Source organism: Mobula birostris, chromosome 5 (assembly GCF_030028105.1).
Source record: "Mobula birostris isolate sMobBir1 chromosome 5, sMobBir1.hap1, whole genome shotgun sequence".
Classification (NCBI taxonomy): domain Eukaryota; kingdom Metazoa; phylum Chordata; class Chondrichthyes; order Myliobatiformes; family Myliobatidae; genus Mobula; species Mobula birostris.
Genome location: NC_092374.1, coordinates 98,746,970 through 98,770,797, shown reverse-complemented (window position 1 = coordinate 98,770,797; position 23,828 = coordinate 98,746,970). Strand labels below are relative to the sequence as shown.

General features: G+C 48.3%; 1 protein-coding gene across 1 annotated transcript in view; it reads right to left on the bottom strand.

The window, feature by feature from the left end:
- The window catches only part of LOC140198389 (leucine-rich repeat and calponin homology domain-containing protein 4-like), a 68,689-nt gene that overhangs the window by 3,120 nt on the left and 41,741 nt on the right, over positions 1-23,828 (bottom strand). Inside the window, exons 6-17 of the mRNA XM_072259485.1 lie at positions 23,778-23,787; positions 22,222-22,318; positions 21,837-21,945; positions 20,189-20,304; positions 19,230-19,270; positions 18,631-18,765; positions 15,920-16,003; positions 7,197-7,239; positions 7,036-7,093; positions 6,821-6,940; positions 2,170-2,303; positions 669-806 (exon numbers count right to left, since the gene is read on the bottom strand). Of these exons, the coding sequence (XP_072115586.1) occupies positions 669-806; positions 2,170-2,303; positions 6,821-6,940; positions 7,036-7,093; positions 7,197-7,239; positions 15,920-16,003; positions 18,631-18,765; positions 19,230-19,270; positions 20,189-20,304; positions 21,837-21,945; positions 22,222-22,318; positions 23,778-23,787 (1,085 nt within the window). The remainder of the gene's footprint in view (positions 1-668; positions 807-2,169; positions 2,304-6,820; positions 6,941-7,035; positions 7,094-7,196; positions 7,240-15,919; positions 16,004-18,630; positions 18,766-19,229; positions 19,271-20,188; positions 20,305-21,836; positions 21,946-22,221; positions 22,319-23,777; positions 23,788-23,828) is intronic.

The window sequence follows — 23,828 nt, the reverse complement described above, 5'->3', positions numbered from 1 at the left end:
AATCTTACCCCTCAGGGTAACATCGTGAGGATGGGGATCCAGACACACTTACCCCTCAGGGTAACATTGTGGGGATGGGGTCCAGACACCCTTACCCCTCAGGGTAACATTGTGGGGTTGGGATACAGACACACTTACCCCTCCTCAGGGGTAACATCGTGGGGATGGGATACAGACACTCTTACCCCTCAGGATAACATGGTGGGGATGGGATCCAGACACACTTACCCCTCAGGGTAACATCGAGAGGATGGGGTCCAGACACACTTACCCCTCAGGGTAACATCGTGGGGTTGGGATACAGACACACTTACCCCTCCTCAGGGATAACATCGTGGGGATGGGATACAGACACTCTTACCCCTCAGGGTAACATGGTGGGGATGGGGATCCAGACACATTTACCCCTCAGGGTAACATCGTGAGGATGGGGTCCAGACACACTTACCCCTCAGGGTAACATCGAGAGGATGGGGTCCAGACACACTTACCCCTCAGGGTAACATGGTGGGGTTGGGATACAGACACACTTACCCCTCCTCAGGGGTAACATCGAGAGGATGGGATCCAGACACACTTACCCCTCAGGGTAACATGGTGGGGTTGGGATACAGACACACTTACCCCTCTGGGGTAACATCGTGGGGATGGGGTCCAGACACACTTACCACCGCAGGGGACGGAATATGAATGATGGAGATGAATCGAGGCCGGAGGTGGTTCACCAACTGACAGAGCATCACACCGTTGTTCAACGCTTCTCCCAGGTCCTCGGGCAGTGTTTGTTTTAACCGTGACTCGATGCTCTGACCAAAGACACAGATTGCCACTGGGTTACAAGTGAAGCTCCCTCCACACTGTCCCATCACACACTCCCGGGGTAAAACACAGAGTGAATCTCCCTCCACACCATCCCATCACACACTCCCGGGGTAAAACACAGAGTGAAACTCCCTCCACATCATCCCATCACACACTCCCGGGGTAAAACACAGAGTGAAACTCCCTCCACATCATCCCATCACACACTCCCGGGGTAAAAAACAGAGTGAATCTCCCACCACATCATCCCATCACACACTCCCGGGGTCAGACACAGAGTGAATCTCCCTCCACACCGTCCCATCACACACTCCCGGGGTAAAACACAGAGTGAAACTCCCTCCACATCATCCCATCACACACTCCCGGGGTAAAACACAGAGTGAATCTCCCTCCACATCATCCCATCACACACTCCCGGGGTCAGACACAGAGTGAAACTCCCTCCACACTGTCCCATCACACACTGCTGGGGTCAGACACAGAGTGAAACTCCCTCCACACCGTCCGATCCCACACTCCCGGGGTCAGACACAGAGTGAAGCTCCCTCTACACTGTCCCATCACACACTCCCGGGGTAAAAAACAGAGTGAAACTCCCTCCACACCGTCCCATCACACACTCCCGGGGTAAAACACAGAGTGAATCTCCCTCCACATCATCACATCACACACTCCCGGGGTCAGACACAGAGTGAATCTCCCTCCACACCGTCCCATCACACACTCCCAGGGTCAGACACAGAGTGAAGCCCCCTCCACACCATCCCATCACACACTCCCGAGGTCAGACACAGAGTGTCCCTCCCTCCACACCGTCCCATCACACACTCCTGAGGTCAGACACAGAGTGAATCTCCCTCCACACCGTCCCATCACACATTCCCGGGGACAGACAAAGAGTGAAGCTCCCTCTATATCATCCCATTAAATGTGCAGATATGGAACAAACCAACATGGAAACAGGCCCCTCTGCCCTTTGAGTTCATACTGTCCATCAACCATCCATTGTCCCTGCCAATTCCACCCATATTCTGACCTCACCTATACACGTTACAGAGAGTAACCCTCTAACCCCCACGTTGTTGTATGGGTGTCTTCACCCATACACGTGACCCTCTAAACCGGAGCACCTGGGGATACTCATGGGTCAGGGAGAACAAGCCAATTTCACACAGGTGGCGCTGGAAGTCGGGATGGAACTGGGTTCGGTTCTGTGGGGCTGGGAGGTAGCGGCACTATCCACTGCACCATCATCCTGCTCCTGCCCCTCGAGTTTGGGGACCGACTGTCACACAGCACATGCCAGGGCTAGAGGAAAGGAGGTTCAGCTGCTCATGGACCCACCTTGCGTAGCTGAGCGATCTGTTCCTCCTCGTGCACCACCTGTTCCGGGTTTCGCAACCTCCCCGCTGGCTTCATGTCCAGGGGTGACTCTGCAAATATCTGGGTGGGGCTCACCGGGGAGGCAGGGCTCAAGGCTGTAGACATAGAACATAGCGACTTGAAAAACTATTCATCCCCCACAGTCATTTTCACCTTTCACTGTCTCATTTTAAAATAGGTTGAAATAGGATATCTTTGAGCTGATCTACAAAACATTGTGCATTATGTCAAACCAAAAGAAAAAATCCAAAGCCTGTCAACAATTGAGGCTGAGAAAGTATTCATTCCCCTTGTAATTACTACGCTAACTTTCCTCGAGTGCAATACTGTGCATTACCTTACCAACTCACCCAATTTGTTGATGTAGAAAATTGGCAGATCATCTGAATAAATACCCTCTCTCCGTAAGATCCGACAGACGAAATCAAAATGAAGACAAAAGAGCATTCAAGACAAGTCAGATAATAGAGAAGCACACATCTGGGGAAGGGTACAAGACCATCTCAAAGGCACAGAAGCACTCAGTGCAGTCCATCGTGAAAAAGTGGAAAAATATGAAACCACAGCTACACTACCTAGGTCTAAACTTAGTCACAGGAGAGGAACGGCACTTTCAAGAGAGGGTACTGTGGTGCCAACAGTCATTCTGAGTGTTGGAGACGCAGTTCAAGGCTCCACGATCCTCAAGGTCTTGCACAAAAAGGGTATTTATGGAAGAGTGGCAAAGAGGAAGCTGTGACTTAAAACAAAGCATATTGTTTCCTGTAAAGAGTTTGCAAAGTGTCACTTAGAAGATACTGCAAAGATGTAGAGAAGGTCTTCTACTTGGATGAGACTAATGTGGAACTTTTTAGCTTCAACACTAAAAGGTACATGTAGTGTAAATCTAATAATGTGCATCAGCCATATTTCCGACTGTGAAGTACGGTGGAGGTAGCATTGTGCTATGGGGATGCTTTTTGGCAGCAGGGACTGGAAATCTAGTCAGGATTGATGGGAAGATGAATGCTGCTAAATACAGAAAAATCCTGTATGAAAACCTGCTAGCTTCTACCAGAAAGCTTAAATTGAGGAGGAAGTTTGTCTCTCAACAGGGCAACGACCCAGAGCACTCTGTTAGAGCAAGCATGGAGAGACTTCAGATGAAAGCCGACATCTTTGAGTGGCCCAGTCAGAGTCCAGACCTTAACCCAATCGAACACCTCTGGCAAGACCTCAAGGGTGCTCCATCGCCCCTCCCCAGTTGGCATAGCTGGAGCAATTTGCAAGGAGGAATGGGCAAATCTTGCTCCATAACGTTGTACAAAGCTAATAGACTTATTTGAAAACGTTTACTGGCTGTAATAGCTGTGAGAGGTGGTTCAACTAAGTACTGAGTAAAGGGGGAATGAATACTTTTGAACTGCTGTTATTTCAGTTTTTGAACTTTTATTTTCCATGCTTTACAATTTCCTCTGCTTTTTGGGTTCTGCTGTGAAAAAAAAAGAGCAGGTGATTCACAGATAAAAATTCTCAGTTAAATTGATCAAAATCCCTGGTTGTAATACTCATATATGTGAACAAAGGGTTGGGGGCTGAATACTTTCAGAAGTTACTATGAAACACTACTGGCCTTATAGCCCATAAAGTGGTGCTGACTCCAAGATCAATCTGACCCACCCCTCCCACACACCCCTCCAGATTTCTGTCATCCAAGTATCCATCTAGAATCTTATAAATGCCCGTGTCTCTATCACCACCCCTGGCAGTGTGTTATACACACACACACACACAACTGTGTAAATGTCCCTGTCTCTATCACCACCCCTGGCAGTGTGTTATACACAAACACACACAAACCACTGTGTAAATGTCCCTGTCTCTATCACCACCCTGGCAGTATGTTCCACACGCACACACACCACTGTGTAAATGTCCCTTTCTCTATCACCAGCCCTAGCAGTGTGTTTTACACAAACACACACACACACCGCTCTGTGTAAATGTCCTTGTCTCTATCACCACCCCTGGCAGTGTGTTACACACACACACACACACCACTGTGTCAATGTCCCTGTCTCTATCACCACCCCTGGCAGTGTGTTACACACACACACACATACCGTGTAAATGTCCCTGTCTCTATCACCAGCCCTGGCAGTATGTTCCACACACACACACACCACTGTGTAAATGTCCTTTTCTCTATCACCAGCCCTGGCAGTGTGTTCCACACACACGCGCACACACACACACACACACCACTGTGTAAATGCCCCTTTCTCTATCACCACCCCTGGCAGTGTGTTCCACACACACACACACTGTGTAAAGGTCACTGTCTCTATCACCACCCCTGGCAGTGTGTTCCACACACACACACACCACTGTGTAAATGTCCTTTTCTCTATCACCACCCCTAGCAGTGTGTTTTACACACACACACACACAAACACACACAACTGTGTAAATGTCCCTGTCTCTATCACCACCCCTGGCAGTATGTTCCACACGCACACACACCACTGTGTAAATGTCTCTTTCTCTATCACCACCCCTAGCAGTGTGTTTTACACACACACCAACCACTGTGTAAATGTCCTTTTCTCTATCACCACCCCTGGCAGCGTGTTCCACACACACACACACACACACACACACACACCACTGTGTAAATGTCCCTGTCTCTATCACCACCCTGGCAGTGTGTTCCACACACACACACCACTGTGTAAATGCCCCTGTCTCTGTCACCACCCCTGGCAGTGTGTTCCACACACACACCACTGTGTAAATGTCCCTGTCTCTATCACCACCCCTGGCAGAGTGTTCCACACACACACACACACCACTGTGTAAATGTCCCTGTCTCTATCACCACCCCTGGCAGTATGTTCCACACGCACACACACCACTGTGTAAATGTCCCTTTCTCTATCACCACCCCTAGCAGTGTGTTTTACACACACACCAACCACTGTGTAAATGTCCCTTCTCTATCGCCACCCTGGCAGTGTGTTCCACGCACACACACAACTGTGCCAATGTCCCTTTCTCTATCACCACCCCTGGCAGTATGTTCCACACACACACACACACACCCCACTGTGTAAATGTCCCTGTCTCTATCACCACCCCTGGCAGTGTGTTCCACACACACACCACTGTGTAAATGTCCCTGTCTCTATCACCACCCAGGGCAGTGTGTTCCACACACACACACCACTGTGCAAATGCCCCTGTCTCTATCACCACCCCTGGCAGTGTGTTACACACACACACACACACAGACCACTGTGTAAATGTCCCTGTCTCTATCACCACCCCTGGCAGTGTGTTTTACACACACACACACATCATTGTGTAAATGTCCCTGTCTCTATCACATCCCCTGGCAGTGTGTTCCACACGCACACACACACACACACCACTGTGTAAAAGTCCCTGTCTCTATCACCACCCCTGGCAGTGTTTTTCACACACACACACACACACACACACACACACACACCACTCTCTGTATATAAAAAAAAAAATAAAATACACCTACCTCTGACATTCTCCCCCCGCCATACTTTCCTCCAATCACCTTAAGAATTATGTCCCCTCATGTGAGCCATTTCCGTCCTGGGAAAAATTTACTGGATGTTCACTCTTCCAATGCTTCTTATCATACACATCTCTGTGAAATTACCTCTCATCCTCTTTCACTTGAAAGAGAAAAACACTAGCTCGATCAACCCATCCTCATCAGACATACTCTCCAACCCAGGCAGCAGCCTGGTAGATCTCCTCTGCATCCTCTATAAAACTTCCACATCCTTCCTACAATGAGGCGATCAGAACTGAACACAATTCAGAAGTGTGGTCTAACCAGGGTTTTATACAGTGCAACATTACCTCACAGAGATTGAACTCAATCCCCCAACTACTGAAGGCCATTTGCCTTCTTAACAATCCTATCAGAAGGGGATCAGCCCACAACATCAGCTGTTTATTACTTTTCATTGATGCTGCCTGACCTGCTGAGTTTCTCCAGCACTGTGTGTTGCTATCAACTGTATGGAATCTATGGACAAGAATCTCAACAGCCCTCTGTTCCTCCACACTGCTAAGAATCATGTCATTATCCTGCATTCTGCCTTCAAGTTTGACCTCCACACTTTTCTTGGTTGAACCCATCTGCCACTTCTCAGCCCATTATAACCTACAGCAAAGCTCTACACTCTCCACTACTCCACCAACCTTCATGTCGCCTGCGAACTTACAACCCAGCCTTCCACTTCCTCATCTAAGTCATTCATAAAAATCACAAAGGACAGATCCCTGTGGAATGCCTCTGGTCACCGACTTTGGGGGAGAATATGCTCCCATCTATTACCACTCTCCGCCTTCCTGGGAGAGCTGATTTGGCACACGTGGGTCATGGGGAGCAGCTGGAGGAGATGGGCGAGGGTGAGGAAGGGAGAATTGAGCAGGGGGTGGATATGGAGGATGGAGGGTACGACTGTGAGCTGGATTTTGTTAGTGTGTGTTGACGACTGGATGAGCAAAAGATGGGAAGTGGGTGGATTTGAGGGTGGAGGTGGAGGATGAGGAGGACCTGGAGGGAGGAGAAACCACTGTGACCTACCTGAGCTGGACCTTAAGTTAGTGCGTGTTGACGATCGGAAGAGGAAGCTGCTGGGTTTATGCAGGGTTCCCGACTCACTGGCTGGGGTGTCAGAGCTGGGCTGGGGGGCTCGATCACCATCTGTAAAAAAGCTACAAGTGAGTGGCGGACCTCGTGGGGGTGTGGTGGGTGGTGGTCTGGGACGGCAGAAACCCTGACCGGAGCAGATTCCTCACCTGGTCGAGCGGCTGGTGTCACCAGGCTCCCTGCATCCGTGTGTAACTGTAAATCAGCCTGTGGACACAGCACAAATGTGAAAGGGTGGGGCTGGGAGGAAGAGACAGAAAAGGTCAAAGGGTGGTGGCGGGGGCTGCAGGGTTCAGGTGGAGTTCCTTACCTTCCGTGGAGATGGGGGTCCTGTGCTGGTTCTGATGAAGCCTCTAGAGAGAGGAGAAAGATCCAGTTATTTCCCTGCCCTTCCTCCTTTGAACCCTCCCCCCAAAAAACCTGCAATCCCCCCTCCCAGTCTCAGGACCACCTCCCCTCCTGATACTGTTTCCCAGACCAGCCCCATCTCCAGCAGGGGCAGCGGGTAGTGCTGTTGGTCTCCAACCTCCAATGTTCCAGGGTCTGAGCTGGCCAAGCCTGCACGCTCTCCCATTGAGCTGGCACAGGAGCTTGTGGATATCAAAGAGCAACTCTGTACAAGTGTAAAAGGGCCAGCATGGAAGCAATGGGCCAAAGGGCCTGACCTGTGTACTCACAGCAAGGAAGTCCTGGGTCAGAGGACTGATCGCATTAGGAGGTGAAAGGAGTTGGTTGATGAGGTGGAGGTGGAGGGTTGATGAGGCCACAAAGAACAGGCCAGAAGGTGTGAGGGTGGGTGTGTGGCTGTGAGGTAGGAAAGGGGCTCATTTTAGACCATAGGAGCAGAATTAGTCCATTTGGCCCATCGAGTCTGCTCCACCCTTTCATCATGGCTGATCCATTTCCCTCTCAGCCCCACTCTCCTGCCTTCCCCCTGTATCCCTTCATGCTCTGACTGATCAAGAATCTATCAACCCCTGCCTTAAATATACCCAATGACTTGGTCTCCACTGCTGCCCGTAGCAACGAATTCTACATAATCAACACTCTCTAGCTAAGGAGATTTCCCCCCCCATCTCTGTTCCAAAAGGAAGCCCCTCTATTCTGAGGCTGTGCCATCTGGTCCAAGACTTCCCCAACATATGAACCATCCTCTCCACATTCACTCCATCAATATTTTGTTGTTTTGTGGCTGTTGTTTGTGTTGTTCTGCTGAACATCATGGGCATGCTGTGTTGTCACTGGAACACAGGGCAATACTTGCAGGCTGCCCCCAGCAAGTCCTCAAATCAGTAGCTGGGACAGAGTGACGATTGCACGAGATTGGAAGGCTGACATCACTCAAAATCTGTCCAAACAAGTTTGAGTTGGGGTTAGTAAGTTGTGGGCGAGTTCGAGTTGGGGTTAGTAAGTTGTGGGCGAGTTCGAGTTGGGGTTAGTAAGTTGTGGGCGAGTTCGAGTTGGGGTTAGTAAGTTGTGGGCGAGTTCGAGTTGGGGTTAGTAAGTTGTGGGCGAGTTCGAGTTGGGGTTAGTAAGTTGTGGGCGAGCTCGAGTTGGGGTTAGTAAGTTGTGGGCGAGCTCGAGTTGGGGTTAGTAAGTTGTGGGCGAGCTCGAGTTGGGGTTAGTAAGTTGTGGGCGAGTTCGAGTTGGGGTTAGTAAGTTGTGGGCGAGTTCGAGTTGGGGTTAGTAAGTTGTGGGAGAGTTCGAGTTGGGGTTAGTAAGTTGTGGGAGAGTTCGAGTTGGGGTTAGTAAGTTGTGGGCGAGTTCGAGTTGGGGTTAGTAAATTGTGGGCGTGTTCAAGTTGGGGTTAGTAAATTGTGGGCGTGTTCGAGTTGGGGTTAGTAAATTGTGGGCGTGTTCGAGTTGGGGTTAGTAAATTGTGGGCGAGTCTGCAGGGAGCACTCATGGAGTGAAGTTGCTTCTGGCTTCGCTCCATTGCCGTTATCTTTTTTAACCTATGATCTCCTTGATCTAATCAATTTTTATCACACCAGAAGATTTATTCTATCTTACCGATTTTTTCTTAAATTGCAACTCTGGAATTTGAAGAAATGAGTACAAGATCCAAAGCCAAAGATGGGAAAGATTCTGACGGCAACGGCGGAAAAAGAAAAGGTAACTCTAAACAAACGGAGCTATCTTATGAGGTTATGATGAAGTTTTTAGAGGAAAAGTTCAAGGAACAATGTCAAAATCTATCTGAAAGTTTATCTGATAAATTTGAACAACAACGTCAAAGCCTTAATGAAGATTTAAAATCAATCACGGAATCTCTGAAATCCCTGGATTGTGAAGTTCAAAAACATCGAAGTAAAATCTCTAAACTGGATATTAAATCTCAAGACGGATTCAAAAGTCAAGAACTTAGAGCAGAATTTAGCTTCGACTATTAAACAACTGCAACATTTTAAATCCAAAGTCATCGACCGAGAAGACAAAACTTGAGTATAATTGGTCTACCCGAGGATGTTGAGGATGGAGACCCTTCAATATTCTTTGCTCAACTTTTAAAGGATATGTTCAGTTCAGTTTTTCCCAACGAGCCTCCATTACTTGACCGTGCCCACCGTATACCGCGGCCAAAGTCAACATCGGCCGTATCCAAACCGAGACCAATTATCCTTTGCTTCCATTACGTTAATGTTAAAGAACAGCTTCTCCAGACCGCTCGTCGACAAGGGATGATCAAGTATCGCCAGCATTCCTTCAGGATAGTTCAAGATTACAGTCCCGAAGTGATGAAAGAGCGACTGACTTTTAAACCTCCGATGTCGGAATGTTATCAAAAAAATCTCAAACCGGCATTATTATATCCTGCACGTCTCAGAATTTCTCTTCCTGATGGATCTCGTCGCGTCTTCCATTTCATAACTGTCACTCGAAGCTTTTTGGATGATAACTACCCATCTGATACGGACACCACCTTTTAATTAATGTTCCGTGCTCTCAGTATCAGCTTTTTTTTCTGGCGTTTTTTTAAAAAAAAACCTTCTACTACCGTACAATGAAGGTTTTTGATAAGCTCAAGATTTTTGTTTTGTGCTTACTACTATAGTTATTACTTTATAATTTATATAGTTATTTCTTGCGAATAACGTTACTTTCTTTTAGTTAATTTTTCCTTAACTTTTTGTTTTCCGATATTATTACTAACGATTTGATCTGACGATCATTTTCAGTTATATGTTCTTTATTTTTGTTTCTGTACAATTAAAATAGCGATTTGCTTTTCTTTTTGCATAATCTCCTTTGTTCTTTTTGGGACGCCATGTTCTTATGTTTTTTCTTCCCATAATCCCCTTTTTTTGGAAGCAATATTTTATTTACTTTCATTTATAATTAACCAATCATACATATTGATACTAACTTTTTCTTATTTATGTATCTTAGTAATTATACTATGTAGATTATTTTAGTATAGTGTTTAATTTTTTTTATATATATCAGTTTCCGGGGCGGGGGGGGGGAGAGGGTCATCTATATAACATATCTTCGGAGTTGCCTCCTGCAGAAATGGGGTTAGATTTAGTATTAGTTAGTTCTTTCTTCAGCCTTTTCTGGCTTAGTTCGGGGGTCTTGGGGACTCCAAAGATATGGGGTAGTCTTTTTCTTTTTTAATTTTTTCTATTGAGCTGATTTAGAACTACAAAGATGTCTGCAGTGTCGGGATTTCCGGTTCCTCTCTGATCATGTATTCCTCTTCCGATTTCATGAGTTCACATTATGGTTAACCCTTTACTCACCAAAGGGTTAATCTTAAATTACAGCTCACATTATTAATTTTGTCTCTTGGAATACAAATGGTTTAAACCATCCAATAAAACAGAAAAAGATTTTCAATGTATTCCAAAGACTGAATGCTCATATTATTTTTGCACAAGAAACTCATGTAAGGAAAGAGGATAATCAACGCTTCTTTAAGTTCTGGAAAGACAAACAATACCACTCGAACTCCCAAGCCAAAATTAAAGGCGTTTCAATTTTTATAGATCTCTCAATTACATTTATTGATCAAGACATTATCTCAGATCCTAATGGCAGATTTTTGTTAATCACTGGGTTACTTTTTAATAAAAAGGTTGCTATGGTTAATGTTTATGCTCCGAATGTGAATTTCTTTAAACACATATTCATTTCCTTTCCTAACTTAAACAAGTATATGTTGATAATGGGCATAACTTTAATTTATGTTTGAATCCCATATTGGACAGATCCATAGGCAGTCCGGCTTTACCGAATAAGTTGGTTACTCTTATTAACTCTTTTATGTTTGACTCTGGAATTTCAGAAATTTGGAGATTTCTACACCCAAAGGATAAAGAATTCTCATTCTTTTCACACGTTCATCGTTCTTATTCTCGAATTGACTTTTTTTATTGACTCTCGATTAATCCCATCTGTAATTGATTGTAATTATGACATTATCGCCATTTCAGATCATGCTCCAATGAAACTTTCTATCAAGTTAACGGATACTTCTTGTACTAATAGACAATGGCGATTTAATCCTATTTTGCTTCAAGACTTGGACTTTGTCAAGTTTATAAAGGAACAGATTGATTTATTCTTTTCAAAGTTTATAAAGGAACAGATTGATTTATTCTTTTCAATTAATACTACGGAAGAAGTTTCCAATGGAACAGCTTGGGATGCTTTTAAAGCTTATATCCGTGGTCAGATTATTTCCTATTCGGCTGGTTTGAAAAAATATGCTAAGAATGAAATACTCTTGTTGGTTGATAGAATTAAAGAAATGGATAAAAAATACGCTATTTCTCCCAGTAAGGAGCTGTACAAACACAGAGTTGAACTTCAATTGGAACATAGCTTACTATTAACATCCTCGATTGAAAATCAATTAATGAGAACCAGAAGTGATTTTTATATTCATAGTGATAAATCGGGTAAATTATTGGCTAATCAATTGAAATTTGCTTCAGTTAAACGTCAAATTACTAAGATTCGCAGACACGATGATACTTTGACAGTTGAACATGATGGGATAAACAAAACCTTTCAAGAATTTTATACCTCTTTATATCACTCTGATTTTCCTCATGATTTTAATACCATGCATGATTTTTTAAGTAAACTGAATTTTCCAAAATTATCATCCGAAGATTGCTTATCATTATAAACTCCTATTACAGAGGAAGAAATAATAACTGCAATCTCATCATTGAATTCTGGTAGAGCACCCGGTCTGGATGGGTTTGCAGTGGAATTTTTAAAAATTCTTTTCCTCTATTCTCTCTCCGTGGTGTCTAGAATATTCAAAGAAGCAATCAGTTTAGGTAAATTACTGCAATCAATTTATGAAGCCTCTATTTCCTTAATTCTTAAAAAGAATAAAGATCCTACTGATTGTGCGTCATGCAGAACGATATCTCTTTTGAATGTAGATTCAAAAATTTTTTCAAAAATTTTAGCAACTAGGTTAGAGAAGGTATTACCTCAAATTATATCTATGGACCAAACTGGATTTATTAAAAATCGTTATTCATCCTTTAACATTAGGAGGTTAATGAATATTGTTTATACCTCTTCACTTATTACCCCGGAATGTATTATCTCATTAGATGCTGAGAAAGCCTTTGACAGAGTTGAATGGCCTTATTTATTTAGTGTGCTTGAGAAATTTAATTTTAGTTTGACATTTATATCTTGGATTAAATTGTTATATCATTCCCCAGTAGCTTTGGTTTGTACTAATAATCAAAGATCTCCCTTTTTTCGTCTTTTTCGTGGTACTAGGCGAGGATGCACTCTTAGTCCTTTACTGTGACTCGACCAATATTTTTGGTATTACCCGCGGAAACGAAATACATAAATTATCACTATATGCAGATGATTTGTTATTATATATCTCTAATCCGGAGAAGTCAATTCCTGCTATTCTAGCTTTGTTGGCTCAATTTAGTAACTTTTCTGGCTACAAATTGAATCTTAATAAGAGTGAATTATTTCCCCTAAATAAGCAGGTACCTATTTATGGATGTTTACCATTTAAATTGGTTACTGACTTATTTATATATTTACGTATAATAATTACGAAAAACTATAAAGACTTATTTAAAGCTAATTTTTTTTTACCTTTAATTGATCAGATTAAACTTTTGTTTACTAAATGGACACCAATTTCTTTGTCTTTGATTGGTCGGATCAACGCTGTTAAGATGATTATTTTGCCTAAATTTCTATATGTATTTCAATCGGTTCCAATTTTTATCCCAAAATTGTTTTTCGATAATGTTGATTCAAAAATTTCCTCATATATATGGCAGAACAAACACCCTAGGTTAGGTAAAAGGTATTTACAGAAATCTAAAAAAAAAAAGAGGCGGGGGGGGCTCGCCCTCCCGAATTTTAGATTTTATTATTGGGCAATTAATATTCGATACTTAAAATTTTGGTTACAAGATTTGGATGTACTTTTAAGTCCATATTGGGTAAATCTCGAATGTAATTCATTACATGGGCTTTCCTTGGGTTCGGTTTTAGGAACTTCGCTTCCTTTTACTTCTAAACTGTATAAACAAATGAATAATCCAATAGTTAAGCATACTTTACGCATATGGTTTCAATTCCGAAGATTTTTTGGGTTCAATCAATTTATTTTAGCAAGTCCTATTATATCTAATTTCCTTTTTCAATCCTCCACTATGGGTCAAGCTTACTTTGATTGGAAAACCAAAGGTATAGTATGTTTTCAAGATTTATTTTTGGATAATTGTTTCCTGTCTTTTGATCAACTTTCTAATAAATATAATTTACCCAGATCTCATTTTTTTAGGCACCTACAGATTAGAAACTTTTTAATTACTGCTTCTCCTAATTTTCTACACTCATATCCAATGGATACTTTGGAAAAAATTTTAGATCTAAATCTCTCAGAAAAGTGTTGTAGCAATTATTTATAACATAATTATGAATTTATGTCCTGATGTTTCCAATAAAATTAAAACTGATTGGGAAAGAGAACTTAAGATTATTATACCGATTGAAAAATGGGAAAAAGTTCTTCAATTGGTTAATTCATCCTCTATATGTGCTAAACATGTGTTGATACAGTTTAAAGTAGTGCACAGGGCTCATATGTCCAAAGATAAACTACCTCGTTATTATTCTTATATTAATCCTATATGTGATAGATGCCATTCTGAGATAGCCTATTTAACTCACATTTTGGTCATGTCCTTTGTTGGAAAAATATTGGAAAGATATTTTTGATATTACTTCAACGGTTTTGAATACAGACTTACAACCTCACCCAATTACTGCTATTTTTGGATTACCAATGATAGACTCAAATCATTTAACCTCTTCAGCACGCCGGATGATTGCATTTCTTACTTTAATGGCTAGAAGATCCATTTTGTTGAATTGGAAAGAGATTAACCCTCCTACTGTATTTCACTGGTTTTCATAAACTATGTTGTGTTTGAATTTGGAAAAAATTAGAAGTGTCGTTTATGACCCTTCCATTAAATCTGAAAAAACTTGGAGGCCATTTATTCAGCATTTTCATAAGATGTAATTTGACCATTTCCAAACATATTTTACTTTTCTGTACTGTTGGTTGAGAGGAATGGAGTCGTCGACACTAAGGTTTTTTTCTTTTCCATTTTTACGTTGTTAGAATTGCCCAAGTCTTTTTAGTTTAGTTGACTAATTCTGTTTAGTTTTTTTTTGGGGTGGGGTTTGGTTTTTTTCCTATTTTTTTTTCTTTCATGATTTTTCTCCAGTTTTTTTTTGTCCTGTATTATTCATTGTTATCCTACATGATTGGGAGTTTTGTCAATTTATACTATTTGGTTTTATAATTACTCATTTTAAGTATAACAATGTATTTCCAACAATTTTGTATTATTGCTATGTTATGTTTATATTTTATGAAACTAATAAAAAGATTGAAAAAGAAAGAAAGAAAGAAAAGCGGGTGAGTTCGAGTTGGGGTTAGTAAGTTGTGGGTGAGTTCGAGTTGGGGTTAGTAAGTTGTGGGAGAGTTCGAGTTGGGGTTAGTAAGTTGTGGGCGAGTTCCAGTTGGGGTTAGTAAATTGTGGGAGAGTTCGAGTTGGGGTTAGTAAGTTGTGGGAGAGTTCGAGTTGGGGTTAGTAAGTTGTGGGAGAGTTCGAGTTGGGGTTAGTAAATTGTGGGCGTGTTCGAGTTGGGGTTAGTAAGTTGTGGGCGAGTTCGAGTTGGGGTTAGTAAATTGTGGGCGAGTTCGAGTTGGGGTTAGTAAGGTGAGGGAGAGTTCGAGTTGGGGCTAGTAAGGTGAGGGAGAGTTCGAGTTGGGGTTAGTAAGTTGTGGGAGAGTTCGAGTTGGGGTTAGTAAGTTGTGGGCGAGTTCCATTTGGGGTTAGTAAGTTGTGGGCGAGTTCCAGTTGGGGTTAGTAAGTTGTGGGCGAGTTCCAGTTGGGGTTAGGAAATTGTGGGCGAGTTCCAGTTGGGGTTAGTAAGTTGTGGGAGAGTTCGAGTTGGGGTTAATAAATTGTGGGCGAGTTCGAGTTGGGGTTAGTAAGGTGAGGGAGAGTTCGAGTTGGGGCTAGTAAGGTGAGGGAGAGTTCCAGTTGGGGTTAGTAAGGTGAGGGAGAGTTCGAGTTGGGGTTAGTAAGTTGTGGGAGAGTTCCAGTTGGGGTTAGTAAGTTGTGGGAGAGTTCGAGTTGGGGTTAGTAAGGTGAGGGTGACAACTGTGAGCTGCCCCCAGCACATCCTCGGACTGTGTTGGTCGTGATACAAATGACACAGTTCACTGTACATATTGACGTATGTCTGAGAAATAAACAAATGTGACAGAATTGGAGGGTAACAGGATGGACAGGGTGATGAGGGAAGTAAGGAGCAGGGAGAGGTTGTTTCTCACTGAGGGGGCAGGGGAAACTGACAATGCTGGCTGCAGGCTGTGAAGTGACGGGAAGTCTCAGCCCGGAGACTGCAGTCCTGATCCAAGGATGAGGCAGGGTCAAGATGGGGTGACACCCTCCCACATAACCCCCCCACCCCCCCCCACCATTCTGCACCCCTACCACTCACCCAGTGCCGGTTCTGCTGCCGAGTTCACTCTGTGTTGTTGGGCTAACTGTGGACGGTTTTCCCGTGGAGCTGACACTTGTCCCCCTGGGAAAACAAATAGCATCGGTCAGCAATTCCTCTCCCCCGCCAGAAGGATGCCCTCCCCAACTGGGAGAGAGGGGAGGGTTGACAGGGTGACGAAGGGTCTGGAAGAGGTGAGGTGGGTGAAGAGGATGCCAGGGAGGAGGGGTTCAGGATGCTGGCTGCTCCCTCAGAATAGGTTCACAGGGTGGGAGAGTTTCAATGGGGACGCAGGGAAGGGTGAGATGGAGTGAATGAGGGGGAGGCAGGAGGGTGGGTGCCCAGATAACTTGGAGTGGGGGTGGTGAAGAGTCAGTAGACCCAGCCGGGAGAGGGGAAGGATCCTTCACAGTGAGTTGTGGTTGGGAACGCGCTGTCTGGAATGGTGGTGGGAGCAGATTCTGGAGGGAATGTGGGAGGTGGGGGGTAGGTGGTGGGGAAAGCACTGGAGGGGGAACGAGAGAAGAGGGGGAATGAGAGAGGGAAGGGGAAAAGGCAGTGCAGTAGCACAGTGGCAATGACCATGTTCAATTTCCACTGCTGCCTGCAAGGAGTTTGTATGTTTTTCCTATGACCGCGTCCCGAAGATGTTCTGGTTGAGGTTATGTGTTGTGGGCACGCTACGCTGGGGTCGAGGGGAGTGGGATGGTTTAAGGTGTGGCTGTTCGCTGACCAGTTACGGATGCCCCTCTCACTAATCTGCCAGATCGGGGGGGGGGGGTGGTCTGCCCAATCGGTGGGGTGGGGGGGGGTGGTGGTCTGCCAGATGAAGGGGGTGGGGGGAGTCTGTCAGATGAGGGGGGGTTGGGGTGGAGGGAGTTGGCCACTGGTGAGGATGATCCGCACCCCCTACCCTGGTCTGACTGACCTATCTAAAGGAGGGTGCTGCTGACCCCACCCACCCTCACGGACCCGTCTGGAGGGGGCTGCTGACCCCACCCCCTCACTGACCTGTCCAAAGGAGGGGGCTGCTGACCCCTCCCCTCACTGACCCATCCGAAGGAGGGAGCTGCTGACCCCCCCCCACTGACCCGTCTGGAGGGGGCTGCTGACCCCACCCCCTCAATGACCCATCCGAAGGAGGGGTCTGCTGACCCCATTCCCCCCGTCACTGACCCGTCCGAAGGAGGGAGCTGCCGACCCCACCCCCCCTCACTGACCCGTCCGGAGGATGTTGCTGACCCCACCCTCCCCTCACTGACCCATCCGGAGGGGGCTGCTGACCACCTCCCCACTGACCCATCCAGAGGGGGCTACTGATCCCACCCCCCCTCACTGACCCGTCCGAAGGAGGGGGCTGCTGACCCCCCCCGTCACTGACCCGTCCGAAGGAGGGGGCTGCTGACCCCACCCCCCCTCACTGACCCGTCCGAAGGAAGGGGCTGCTGACCCCACCCCCCCTCACTGACCTGTCCGAAGGGGCTGCTGACCCCACCCCCCCCTCACTGACCCGTCCGAAGGAGGGGGTTGCTGACCCCCCCTCACTGACCCGTCTGGAGGGTGTTGCTGACCCCACCCTCCCCTCACTGACCCATCCGGAAGGGGCTGCTGACCGCCTCCCCACTGACCCGTCCGGACGGGGTTGCTGACCCCACCCTCCCCTCACTGACCTGTCCGGAGGGGGCTGCTGACCTCCCCCCCCACTGACCCGTCCGAAGGGGGCTGCTGTCCCCCCCCTCACTGACCCGTCCGAAGGAGGGGGCTGCTGACCCCCCCCCCCGTCACTGACCCGTCCGAAGGAGGGGGCTGCTGACCCCACCCCCCCTCACTGACCCGTCCGAAGGAAGGGGCTGCTGACCCCACCCCCCCTCACTGACCTGTCCGAAGGGGCTGCTGACCCCACCCCCCCCTCACTGACCCGTCCGAAGGAGGGGGTTGCTGACCCCCCCTCACTGACCCGTCTGGAGGGTGTTGCTGACCCCACCCTCCCCTCACTGACCCATCCGGAAGGGGCTGCTGACCGCCTCCCCACTGACCCGTCCGGACGGGGTTGCTGACCCCACCCTCCCCTCACTGACCTGTCCGGAGGGGGCTGCTGACCTCCCCCCCCACTGACCCGTCCGAAGGGGGCTGCTGTCCCCCCCCCCCACTGACCCGTCCGAAGGACGGGGTTGCTGACCTCCACTGACCCGTCCGAAGGAGGGGGCTGCTGATCCCACCCCCCTCACTGACCCGTCTGAAGGAGGGGGCTGCTGACCCCACCCCCCCTCACTGACCTGTCTGAAGGAGGGGACTGCTGACCCTAACCCCCCTCACTGACCTGTCCGAAAGAGGGGGTTGCTGACCCAACCCTCCCATCACTGACCCGTTCGGAGGGGGCTGCTGACCCCCCCCTTCACTGACCCATCTGAAGCAGGGGGCTGCTGACCCCCCCCCCCTTCACTGACCTGTCTGAAGCAGGGGGCTGCTGACCCCCCCCCTTCACTGACCTGTCTGAAGCAGGGGGCTGCTGACCCCCCCCTTCACTGACCGTCCGAAGGAGGGGGTTGCTGACCCACCCTTCCCCTCACTGACCCATCCGAAGGAGGGGGCTGCTGACCCCACCCCCGCCTCACTGACCCATCTGAACGAGGGGGCTGCCGACCACCCCCCCCCGCCACTGACCTGTCCGAAGGAGGGGGTTGCTGACCCCCTCCCCCCGCCCCACTGACCTGTCCCGGCGCTCAGCCGACCGGTGTTGGTTCTGCTTCTCCCGTTCCTGCCAGATCTGCAGGGTCTCTGGTCTCCGCCGCTCCTCACTGTCCCGGGACCCCTCGGTCCGGGCTCCAGACCACTCCTCACCCGGCCTGCAGTGAGCACAGATACGGGGTGAGATCCAGCAGTTGTACCCACTCCTGCCGCCCCTTCCCTAACACCTCTTCGCCGCCCCACAACACTGGGTCCCAACAAGCCCAGGAGGCTAGCATGGAACCGGGGGATGAGCAGCCATACACATGTGGTATTGATAAGTAGAGGTAAGGGGAAGGGAAGGGGGCATTGGGGAGAGCAGTAGAAAGGGGGCAGGGGGAAATCTGAAACCCTTTGCCCCGATGGTGGGGTTGGGCTGGAACCGTCTGTGTAATGGGCTCTGTAGGGGTGGGGGTGGGGGTGAGGGAAGGTAACATTCCAGGGGGTGGGAGTGAAACGAAGGTTCATAGTTCTGCGCTCTCCACTGGAGAGGGATAGCAGGCTCACTGGCAGAGTGGCCTCTCATACAACTACTTTCGACTCTCTCTCCCTGACTGCCCCCCACCTCCCTACACAAACTTACCCTTTGTCCGGGCTGTTCCGGCTCAGCACCTTGTCCTGGTCCTGGAAGAGAAGCAGAGGCAGTGAGTCTGGGGGGTGGGTGGAAGAGAGGTTGTAGGGAAAGTGGAAGGGATAAGGCGGGGGGGGGGGGGGTGTGAAAAACTTCCGGATTTGGGGGGGAGGGTGTAGAGACCCTCATCTGCCCCCTCTGCCAGGGTCACCCAATCCCACCTCCTCTAACTGATCCTCTCTTGACCTCACAACCTACCTCGTTATGATCTTGCGCTTGATGGCTTACCTGCACTGTGCTCTCTCAGTAGCTGTAACACTTTATTCTGCACTCTGTTATTGTTTAACCTTGTTTTGCCCCAGTGCTCTGGGTAATGATCTGATCTGTATGAACAGCATGCAAGGCAAGCTTTTCACCATCTTGCTACTTCTGACGATAATATAATATTCCCTACAGTATCGATTGTTCATTATGTACTGAGATGTACGACGTGGGCAATCGTGGACTTTCCACAACCGTGATAGTTCATGGCAAATTTTTCTGTACAAGTGGTTTGCCATTGCTATCTTCTGGGCAGTGTCTTTACAAGACAGGTGACCCCAGCCATTATCAATACTCTTCAGAGGTTGTCTGCCTGGTGTCAGCGGTCACATAACTAGGACTTGTGATATGCACCAGCTACTCGTATGACCGTCCACCACCTGCCCCCATGGCTTCACCTGACCCTGATCGGGGGGCTAAGCAGGTGCTACACCTTGCCCAAGGGTGACCTGCAGTCGAGCAGAGGGAGGGAGCACCTCACCTCCTTTGGTAGAGATGCATCTCCGCCCCACCATCCATACCTGGAGCTTAGCAACCACACAAGGTTTGGATGATCGATGCTCTGGGATGGCCCACCACTCTCGGACAAAAGGGGTCCTGCAGTCTGGAGACACCCCTCCCCTCCCGCCAGCTGTTGAGTAGGGCCTCACCTGCTGCATGCGCGTGTGGCAGTTCCGTGGGGTGGACTGATCCCGTCTCACCTCCTCCCCCTCTCCATTCAAACTGCTGTCGATGATGAAGTCGACTTGTTCGAAGTCCTGGTCCCCTGCAGTGGGAAAGGAGGCATGAGCAGGGGTTAGAGGCCGGCCATACAGAATGGGTAGGTGATGGGAAGGTGGGGGGGGGCTCTACATAGTCACAGGATCCCAACTACAGTGAAATTAAGTGGGGGTGCAGGGAGACATTACACCAGTGGGTTGAGACAAGGTGTGCAGACTCAGTTGTGATGGTGTATAGGTTCATTCGATTACAGAGACAGAGACATCGGGAGCCTGGGACAATGGCACTTCCAGTAATCTGTACTGGGACCTCTGCCCTCACACGCATTAATGGGGAGGTGAGTCTGTAGTGATGGGGGGGGTGGGGGGGGGGAAGAAGAGGAAAACCAGGTTTGAGGGATGACCCCCATGCTTGTAAGTGGCAGGACTAACTTGGACACACAAGAGATTCAGCAATTGCTGGAAATGCAGAGCAACACACTCAAAATACTGGAGGAAGTTGGCAGGCCAGGGAGCATCGGTTTTGGCTGGGACCCCTCATCAGGACTGACTCAGAAGTGTGTGGGATCATCCGGATAAACAAGCTGCAAAGAGCCTAGAAACTTAGTCAGGGGCTGGGACCCAACTGGATTCTAGGAAGGAGGAGTGGATGGAATTCTTACTGAACACACGGAGAGACAGGATAGTCAATCTTAGAGAGGGGTAGCACAGGAACAGGCCCTTCAGCCCATTGAGTCTGTACTGACCAACAACTTAACACCAATCCCCATTTTATTCTCTTCCATATTCCCACTAAGTCCCCACCCTCTTCCTCATTCTGTCGCTCAGCCACACACAGGGGAGTGATTTAAGGCCCAACTAACTCGCTGATGCACACGTCATTGGAACATGGGAGGAAAACGGAGGCCCCCACCCCACCTAGGGAAGCCCGGGCTGTGACAAGGACAGCAGGCAAACTCTCAACGGACACAATGTGGAGCCCAGAGTAACGAGACAGCAACACTACCCGCTGCACCACTGGCAGCACATGAGATGCCTGACAGAGAGAGGAATGACAGTGTTTCCAACCCTCTCAGTTTCTAGGTGGAAGGCTCAGTTCTCCCCCCACCACCACCCCATAAAGTACTTACCAAACAGACTAGCTGATGGCTGGTTTCCCTCATCGTCTGTCAGAACCAGGATAGGAACCAGCCCTGTCACATTCTTGCAGTCAATGTCAGCCATTCTCCCCCCAAACGGGGCTGAATTAACTTGGTTGGTTTAACTGGGGCTCGGTTAATGAGGGACCCACACAGACGGTGCAGAAGGCCAGGATTGACCTGGGTCTCACTTCTCCCAGCTGTGTCCTGGTCCGACGCTCCCCAGAGATGGTTTGAGAAATACGGTGGTGGTCCCAGGTAAGCAGGGTGGGTCCCCAGGGGAATGGAATGGGCGGTGGGGGGTGAAGAGCAATGGTCTCACACTGCGACCTCCATCACTTAACTACGAGGGGACAAGGGGAGTGAGGTAGACCAGAGAACTCAGTGTTACCAGCAGCTCAATGGTCAAATAGCACACGGAGACAGCTTCTCACACTCACCTGTTGTGCCATTTTCCATGCGGCGGACGGGCTGGCTCTCCCTCAGCAGTCTTTGCTCCCGGGAAAACTCCCCCATCCGCAGGGACAGGTCCGAAAACTCGTCCGCCAACTGTGGAGGGATGTGGATCCATGAGATACCAGAGAGCACGGTGCCCCGGCCCAGCAGGAGACCCGCATACAGCGCCACAACCCATAACCCACGTAGACAAAGCGGGAATTAGATACAGTGACCAACACTTCCAAAACACTGTCACACAGACACACTTTTCCTCTCCATAGGGCCAGGGAGAAACCCTGAGCAGTGCCACATCCCCCCTTCCTGCAGATGGCCCGACTCCACCACCCCAAACCAGCTTCGTGTCTGTGCATGGGCAGGCTCACTCACCTCATTGCCAGACCACCGCTTGCTGCCACTGTCCACGCTGTGGAATCCCGAGTCCAGGCCACTGGGCTGGCGGCTGGGGCAAAGCTCGTCCGACAGGCTGTGGGCACAGGGCAGGAGTCATATTGAGGGTGGGAGAGATTCACATGGGGGAGACAGGCACAGGGCAGGAGTCAGACCAGGGGGTGGGGGTGGGGGTGATTCACATGGGGAGGGGAGCAAAGTTCATCTGACAGGGTGAGGGCAGGGGGCAGGAGTCAGACTGGATTGAGGAACTGGGTGGGATGAGACAAACAAGGGGAGGGGAAAGACATTCAATGGGGGGGAATGGAGATGTGGTGCAGGAAAGGGGAAAGGCAGAGGAGGACAGGAGGTGTGCTGACAGTTCTGAGGAGGGTGGGGAGTGTTGGAGACCCTCACCACCCATGATTGCTGGGATGTGGCGGGATGATACAAGGTTCCAGATGCAAGACAGGGAGGTGAAGTTAAAGCATTTGACACAATCTGCCTTCCTCACGTTCACTGCCTCAGTGATTCAGGTGCAGGCCCAGATACCACCATCACTCTCTCAGGCAGTGTGTTCCCGATTCCCAAAACCCCATCCCACCCTCCTCCAGGGGGGAATCTTCTCCAAACCTCTCTAAATCTCGACCACACCCCCACACCCCAAATCTCTGCTGCGTGAAGAGTTTCCTCACCCTCTCACCCAATCCACATCAGGTGCCTCCCACCCTCCTTTGCTCCTCTCAGTCTCATTACCGAGACCACCTGTCCCAGGGAACAATCTGGTGAATCTCCTCTGCACCCCTTGCCGTACCGTCACCCTCTCCCTACTACGTGGTGTCCAACACTGTTCACAGTGTTCCAGCTGTGACCCACACACAGTGAAACACAATCTTTCCATTCTTGCATTCTGTTGCAAAACCCCTCTTCGCTGTAACTTTTATGACAAATAAAGATCATCTTTAAAATCTCTACCTCAACTGCCATGTTTGCACCCTTATACCAAGTCCTTTGCCCCTCAGCCCACCCATTCCTTCAATCAAACTGGCCAGGCAAAGTTCCCATTAACAGGGTCACAATAACCATCTCCACCCAACTGCTCTTCCAGGTGTGGGTGAACGCCAGCCCCCAGTCATTTTCTGGGTGAATACTCTTGAGTAGATCTCGTCTGGCTCCAGTCTCATTCCTCTTTTGACCCTGCTGTCCTCCATAAACCTTCACAACCTGAGCCTCTGTACTTCCCTCCACAACTGAATCCTTGACTTTCTCGTCAGGGAAGCACTATCACTGTGGGTCAGAAACACCATCTCCTCCTTGCTGACAATCAACACCGGTGTGTGTGCTTACCCACTGCTCTACTCTCTGTACAGCCAGCTCAAATGCCATCCATAAATTCGCCAATGCTGGCAGAATCTCAGATGGTGACGGGGAGATGTACAGGATTGAGATTGATCAGCTGGTTGAGCGGGTTCACAGTAACGTCCATGCACTCAATGTCAGTAAGACCAAGGAATTGATTGTGGACTTTCGGAAGGGGAAGTCGTGGGAACAAGCACCAGTTCTCATCTAGGGATCAACAGTGGAAAAAGTGACCAGTTTCATTTCTT